Genomic DNA, 8,103 nt, shown 5'->3' with positions numbered 1-8,103 from the left:
GTTTGTCCTCCTTGTTCTCATAGTTCAGAGTGGAGACCAGAGTAGCTACATGGTCCTTCACCTCCAGCTGAGCATCAATGCTCTTCAGAGGAACTAAAGCAGCAAAACGAGGACATGATTGAACCATAGAAATATATCTTATTACACTTCACAGTTTCTGTGCTTAAAAGACTTTCTGAGAAGAAACCAAGTGTAGTTTGCTTTCAAACAGCTGAGTACCTGGTTCCTTCTTTTCAGTGAGCAGACCACAGCAGTTCATCATTGTTCCTGGGAGGCAGACAACTTTGGGGGGAAATGGGTTAAAAAGCTTTAAAGTAGGCAGCTACTTTTTGTGATAACACAAGCTAACAAAGAAAACATTTACAATTAATCAGGAAAAACTTAAACTTATAAAGGGGGCATGACAGTGAATTAAGTATTGCATTTAAAAATCAGATTGAATTACTTTAAATAAATTAATCTTTTAAATGGTTGTGTTTTGTGGTACATGGAAGTATATGTTGAGATAGATATACGTTATCATCTTTACACTTATATACCACATTATGGCATGGGAACATCAAAAAGCGCCGCATAGTAGGATTGACAAGCAATTTCATTGCTAACTTCACAGTAAAGATCGTGGAACCAGTGGCGGAACAAGTCGGTGTCGCGGCTAATAACCGGGCCTTTTATACCCAAAATAACAAAGCTCCTGAAAACATAATTTTATAAAATACCAATAAAAGTCACTCATATTTGACGTACAAATGCTCCAATCTATCTAGTTTGCAATCCATTCCTAAGTATCTGACTGATGATGACGTTGTGGATGGTTGGCGATGTGTTTTACCCAGAATACACTTGGAGACAATATCAGCGATCATGTTGTAAATGTGTATGTCATAAAGTTAAATGTAAGAATGAAAATTAAGCCAGTCATGTAGCACAACATTTTATTCAATATTTTACAACCACCATGTCACTAAAATCATTCGGTCTTGTAAAGTTATTAGCAACCATGAGTAAACAATGACTGGGGCAGCCTACTATATAATCTACTGGGGGACCATTCTGTTTTTTTTATAATCTACATACACCATACTCAACAGGAAAGGGCCCACCTTCTCCAGCTCTCATCAGATGTGATACAGACTTGGATCTCTGAATTCATATTCTGCCTATCATCCGGTCCCCCTAGGCCCGGGCCGGGGGGGCCGCCGCCCCCCACCCCACCCATAGCTCCGCACCTGCATGGAACTGCGGCATTTTTACTTTAGGGTGTGTCACACCACAAGCATCTCATAGAGCTCAGAAATTAGATTAATTTTGCGAAGTTAAACAACTGAAACAGATTTTAAGTGAGCAAAAATTTATAGTAAAGTTTTCTTAATTTGTTTGAGACATTGACCCTATCTAGATGTAGCTACCAAAATAAATATTTTTATTTTAAAATAGTCAGTTAAAAATCTTATCAAGAAAACGTACAAAGTTCAACCGGGTGTGTCAAAAGGTGGGCTTGACTGCATGCAAACCAAGTAACGTGGAAGACTTTCTTAGAAATGCGATGACTCCATTGGATTTGCTTTTACGCCAAATCATAGCTGTTTTTGTTTGTGTTGGTCTAAGTTCTAGCAAGTGCGTCAGCTCAAATAAACTCAGAAAAGAAGAGAAGAAAGCTTACCAGTGAGGACAGACCCTTCTCACGGAGAAATGCAGAATTTACTGCGCGTTATCTGAAGAGCTTCTGCTCAAACAAAACCAAAGCAGCTGTTCCTCTACCGGAAACGCTTGTTTTCCTCATGAGAGCGCACCGGGTGGGTGGAGCATTGACGGTGAAGCCCAGCCTCTTGCGTACGTAGCCTATTTGCTTACAGTCTCTGCTGGTCCATTTTAAAATGAATATGTTTTCATTTTGAGCAAATTTATTTTTTAGCTGTAACGTTTTTATTTCCTTACTCTTCATCAAACCGCACCTCTTTCCCTTTTAGTGTGTCATGGACAGCAACAACCGATTCACATGAAATGACAAAGCATTCTAAATTATCTGATAACTATTATAAGTTAAAGTGAAGCATTGGAATTGAGCTCATGTTTTAGTTTTAAAGACAGTACTTCTAAAGTTCTTCAGGTTTTGTTTTTGAATGGAAAACCTTTCTATCTTTTTAAAAACCTTCCTTGAGTTGGCAAAACACACAAGAATTTCAATGTGCTTTTATTGCTTATCTGTGCAAATGGCAATAAATTCTATCCTCTCCATCAGGTTTAATAAAATCTTCTTCAATCAATTGTATCAAGAGGCAGAAATATTGTGACATATATGACTGACTGTACTTTTTATTTATTTATTTAGCATATCCTTAAAAATGGCAATGGCATTTTTTGTAATTAATGTAGTTATTTATATATTTGATAAGTACAAAGTTGCATTTCAAAGCAGCATGTCCATGTGAGAAAAGATCATTTATTTTCCTCTTCAGAATAAAAGTGTTAATTACTGCTGATCTACATCATGATTGGTAGCATATACATAAGCTGGCTGCAAAACAACATTTAAATGTATTTAGTCGCATTGTTGTTTTTTATTTTATTTTAACACTTTCTATGTTGTTTAGACATTTTTAGCCAAAATTAAGGAGTTTTCTTCAATGTATAGTTTTACATAGTAATCACACTGCTGAAGTTTAAGTTGAAAAGAGAAACTATTGCTATTTTAGGTGTTCAAAATTTAGTTTCTGTATTTTTGTTCAGACTCTATAATCTGACAAAAACTTGAGTCAAGCTTTTGTGTGAGTCACTTCACAAAGTTTTATTGCTTAACCACTGTTTCTGAGAAGTTCTTATATGTGTTGCAACCAAATACCAGTCCAGAGTGATTGGAATATATTCAATAGTTCCTCTACACTTTTTTGCATGTGTTAGTTTTTTTTTTCTTTTTAGATCAAGGCCCAGGGATATGGATGACCATGCCACAATCTTATTTTTTCAATTTTACTTATTGGTGTGTTTGGGGGCTGTTGTTTTGTTGAAACACTAATTTTAACAGAATTGCATCATGAAGTAGCATGACTTCTGCAATTATTTGGATGTATTCAAACCAATCCATGACGCCTGGGGAGCGATCAATAGATCTGATGCCATAGTATGAAAGACACGAACGACCTGCTTTAGTGTCCTCAGAGTTTGCTGTGACTTGTATTCGGTGTTTGTGAGTCATAAGGGAAATATTCTAAATCAGAAAATTAAACAATTTTGTTTTTGTCAGCCTGTAAAGCATTGCACCATTTTTCTCTGTAAGCCAGCCAGTCTGTTCTTTGGCAATTTGTAACTTGTTGTTCCGTTTTTTCCCCCCCAACAATGAGACTTTGGGGATAGGCTTTTTACTGGTGGATTCTAATTCACAACAGCAACCTGTAACTTTCTAAAGTGAATTTGAAACTTACATTACCTTTATTTTATTTCTTTTTACCCGATGAGCACCATGTATTTGTCTTGACTACATAATTCAATGTTTTTATTATAAGAATTATCTGTACTATATAATCTTATGCTGTGACAAAACAGGTTACTATGACGAAACTTACCAGGTAGATTGCAATAAACAAGTTATCTTCATAAACCTGGGTCACCAGTGATTATTCCACAACTGTCAGTAAATCCATTAGTAAGTGATTTTGAGAATCACTTAAGAATAGCGGAAACATTTTGCTGGTCTCTTTTTCATTTTTCTTATTTATTACATGAACATTGTTTCATTAAAACTGGTTAAAATGCATATGCACAAGAAGTTGTATTTAAAATGTATTTATGTGTTACTCCTGGTTTCCTTTTCATGCAAACAATGTTGTTGCAAAAACAAAGTGAAGTCATAAGCTTGTAGAAACAGACTAAATCTGCTTTTAGATCATCATCAACTTTCATATGGAAAACCTCAGAGCCCCAGAGCTTCTTTCTTCACACTGCAACCCAACAATGTATTTCCAGCTTCAGCACACTCTGACACAGATGGAGCTGAAAGGGAAAAAAAACGGGATGAAAGCATTCATTCGATAACTTTCTGTTTTTAACACACACTGTTGAAATGTGCATTACCGTTCTGAGCTTTAATCCATGATGCAGCCTTCATAGACAGAAGCTCCCACTCCTCTTTAGCATCCATTTTAAAACCATGAAGCCAAATCAGAGCCAGAATGGAGGCCCACACTTCATCGCAGACCTAATTAACAGAAATGACAAACACAAAACAAGATCATGCCAAGTGTTGCTTGATGGATTGCAAGTTCTTCCAGGTATTTTATTAAATCCCATTATTATCACTTAATTTTATTATTCTTTATTACTGTGCAAAAAAAAAAAAAAAAAGATACTTATGTTACTCTGTATTTTGCTGACTATTTTCAGTTTGGTGGTTAGTTTATTAAATCTCACATCATGATGTCTATTAAAGAATTTTAGTTTCATATGCTTGTTTAGTTGATTAACTCCACATTAACTCTCTGTTTACAGCTCAACATTAAAACATGTTGGTCGACTCGGTAGCCTCACAGGTACAAGGTTCTCGGTTCAAATCCCTGAACTTTCTGTGCAGAGTTTCTGTGTTCTACATGAGGATTCTCTCTCTTGATACTCCAACATCTCCCACAATGCAAATACGTACGTGGATGATGGTAAGATAAATGGCCTATAAGTTGTTATCTGGTGTGAGTGAATGACTGCAAGTTTGTGTTTCCTGCATTTCACCCATTATCTCTGCAAATTATCATAGATTTCCGAACTTGCAACCATAAATGCTAAGTAAACTTTAAAAATGTACGGACAGACTGAAGATTATTTGTACTACCTTTAATTTTACTTCCACTTTTCTTCATGTAGGAATTCTTAAAATAAAATGCATATTATGTTAAATATTAGTTTAGAACCCACCGACTGTGGTTTTGCCTTTTCCACCTCCTCTTTGGTCTTTCCCAGCACAGTAGCCAGATTTGCATTAAGCTTCCAGCAGCCAGATGCCTTCTGCAGGGACACCAGCTGCAGCAGTGGGTCTTGACTGAGTAGCACAACTTCTGGCTCACTGGATTCTTCATCAGAGTCGTCTTGTAGCCCATCTAGAGGCAAGCCGGTTGTGGCAAAAAGAAAGTGTGATACAAGTCTTGACTGGTGGTGGTTAATGAAACTCAAGCTATTTTTATTACAGTAAATTCCACTCACAATAAGTAATTATCAAAACAAATAATTTTAATACTGTTGCCGAACATTGTACTAACACAAGCAGTTAGTATTTCAGCAACTAAAATACACACTGTACATCAAAACATAGACATGAGGATGGTGAAAATCTACCCAACAGGCCAAATATATTACAGGCATGTGGAATTTGCATGAATGGCACCTAAAAAAAACTAATACTCTGCCAAATGCTGCATTATTTGTTATTGTGAAAATACACATATTGAAATTGCAATGACTTTTAACCTTGTTTGTTCTTGTTTACAGCCTAACTTATCCCACATGATTTGACTCTCACATACTCTTATTCAGCATGTTCTGGAATAAGATGCGTGGTATCCACTCTGAAATGCTGCTCTCATCATTTATTTCGGACTTACACATGGATCATATTACATCAGCTGTTAAATCACTGCACTGGTTTCCTATTTTGTCGAAGGAAGGATTTACAATCTTAATGGTTGTGACCCTAAATACGTTAGAGTTGCTGGTCAGCTATAACTCCTCCGCACCTCCATGTGTCTCCCTGCAACCATGGTTAGCATAGCTGGTATAGAAAGTGGATGAATAAGAACACTTACATGAATCTGGGAAGACTTGAAGAAACTCAGTTTCATCAGCAGATTCATCAGCAGAATCATCATCACAAACAAAATCCATGATTGCTGAAGAAAAATTCAAGCTGAGCATTACAGGTAGACCTCTTTAAAAAAAACAACAACAAAAACAATAGCAACAAACAGCAGCATATAAGTAAATATCCCTGAAAGCATCAGTTCATAAAGCCATATACCAGAAAATAGGGTGTTTACAAAAGAAATCTTTCATTACACACTATATAGATGTTACTACCTTACAAATGAAATGTCATATTTTTAACACAAAATTCAGTGCCTTAATACCATCAGTAGACTGATAGACTGTGAATTTATATTGGTTTTATACTCTGTGCAGAGCAAAGTGACAAATTACATCTATAACTAAAGAAGTGGCGCCAAACCCCCTTTCGGACAGTCCTGTGAGCAAACATAATAAAGCTGGTATAGACAATGGATGAATAATGCACTTACATGAATCTAGCATGTCTTCAGTGTTTAAATCACCCAGATCTTTGTCAGAAGAATCATTGGAAGGATTCCACGCAATTGCTGAAGAAATAAAATAAATGGATCATTAGAGGTAATCAGACAATCAAACAAGAATATAAGTAAATCTCCATGTATGCATCATTTTATTAAGTTATACACCAGAAAGTAGAGTCTCAGAAAGTTGACTTCCAAATCATGACCGAAAACATTACTCTTTACTGCAGCTTATGTGGGTTTTTCACAGGTATTCCCGGTTCCTTTCATAGCCTAAAAATATGACAGGTTGATTACTTTCTCTAAATTGCCCCCTAGGTATAAGCATATATGCTTGGATGGTTGACTGTCCATTGTGTCTCTGCGGTGTTCTGTGATTCACTGGTGACCCCACTGACACCCAATGATAGTCGCCAGCCCCCCATATGTCCATGCATGGAAAAACTGGTGTAAACAATGGTTGAATAAATGTGGCTATAAAAGTACACTTACCAGTCTCTGGCAATGCTCCACAATAATCTTGGAAAGAATCCATGCTTACTGAAGAAAAAAGTCAAACGAGCATTAGAGGTAGATGTTCAAGAAAAAAAAATCAGTGTACAAGTAAATCTCATTCTATGCAACAATTCATGAAGACATACAAAAGAGTCTTTTCCAATAAAAAAAAAAATCAGAAATTAAATTTCTTGAAAAAATGAAAATGATCACAGCTAGTCAGCTGAGAGTGCTCTTTAAATTTATCATACTTTAAATTCAGTTTGACAGCATAGGAACAGCATAAGTTTAATTTATTTAGAATTCCTCTTAACATTTGAACTTAAATCAATTTTCATGGCCATTTATGATAATTCATACAAAAAGATTAAGAATGGGAGATTTTATATCACAACTGGTTTCATTCATTGTTACAGTATCTCTATTAAAACTTGTCATGCATCCTAGTAATCTGAATGGTCACCTGTCCAAGGTGTTCCCCACTCTAACCCAATGACCATTCACTACCCAATGACTGCTGGAGGTAGGTGTTAACCTCACCTATCCTTTAGACCAGCAAATCTGGTATAAAGAATGGATGAATAATACACTTACATGAATCTGGCATGACTGATCCATAATTTGTTTCTTCATTTGTGACACCTGAAGAAAAAACAAACGGAGCATTAGAGATAGACAATCAGGCAATCGAAAGCAAAACAGAGAAACAACACACAAGTACGTCTCCCTGCATGCATCAGGTCATAAAGCCATACACCTGAGAGTATGGTCTTTTTTTCCATTGAAAAAATAATCATCTGAAACTAAGCCAAAAATGAAAATGACATCCACCTCGAGATTACCTAGCACTCAGAGTAATTTCACACCTGACTCGGTTTGATCGGAGACCAAAACTGCAACATTTGTTACATTTTGTGTCAAGCAAACCAAAGTCTTTGAAAAACTTGTTTCTCCCTTTACCTGTTGTGGCGTTGCACCAAGAAGCTGACATAAAAGTTGCTAAGTTTACTGAAAATATTAAACATATATATATATATTACCAAAACAGGAAAAAAAACAGACCATTCAAATATTTTCTGAGACATCTGGGTCCTGAACTTTGATTTTACCCTTGCCAAAAAAAGCTATATGGGCATTTCACTATTAATGTGCTCAAAGATAATTCAGTAAAGCTTTTTCAGAAACCAATATACAGGTGCTGGTCATAAAATTAGAATATTGTGATAAAGTTCATTATTTTCCATAATGTCATGATAAAAATTAAATTGTCATATATTTTATATTCTTTGCACAACTTCTGAAATTTTTCATGTTTTTTATT

At 35.8% G+C, this 8,103-nt stretch overlaps 1 protein-coding gene and 1 long non-coding RNA gene across 2 annotated transcripts in view; both read right to left on the bottom strand.

Annotated features, from left to right (window-relative positions):
• Nucleotides 1-8,103, bottom strand: part of LOC103145396 (von Willebrand factor A domain-containing protein 5A-like) — a 36,526-nt gene that overhangs the window by 11,990 nt on the left and 16,433 nt on the right. The window contains exons 12-16 of the mRNA XM_016676733.1: nucleotides 7,377-7,424; nucleotides 6,780-6,827; nucleotides 6,276-6,353; nucleotides 5,787-5,870; nucleotides 4,903-5,084 (exon numbers count right to left, since the gene is read on the bottom strand). Of these exons, the coding sequence (XP_016532219.1) occupies nucleotides 4,903-5,084; nucleotides 5,787-5,870; nucleotides 6,276-6,353; nucleotides 6,780-6,827; nucleotides 7,377-7,424 (440 nt within the window). The remainder of the gene's footprint in view (nucleotides 1-4,902; nucleotides 5,085-5,786; nucleotides 5,871-6,275; nucleotides 6,354-6,779; nucleotides 6,828-7,376; nucleotides 7,425-8,103) is intronic.
• Nucleotides 30-1,842, bottom strand: LOC107837420 (uncharacterized). Its single transcript, XR_001663441.1, has 3 exons — nucleotides 1,664-1,842; nucleotides 220-282; nucleotides 30-93 (listed from the first exon to the last, which is right to left on the bottom strand). It is a non-coding gene; the product is annotated as an uncharacterized LOC107837420 (long non-coding RNA).

Source organism: Poecilia formosa, unplaced genomic scaffold (genome assembly GCF_000485575.1).
Source record: "Poecilia formosa unplaced genomic scaffold, Poecilia_formosa-5.1.2 Scaffold141, whole genome shotgun sequence".
NCBI classification, from domain to species: domain Eukaryota; kingdom Metazoa; phylum Chordata; class Actinopteri; order Cyprinodontiformes; family Poeciliidae; genus Poecilia; species Poecilia formosa.
This window is presented reverse-complemented; position numbering and strand designations above follow the sequence as displayed.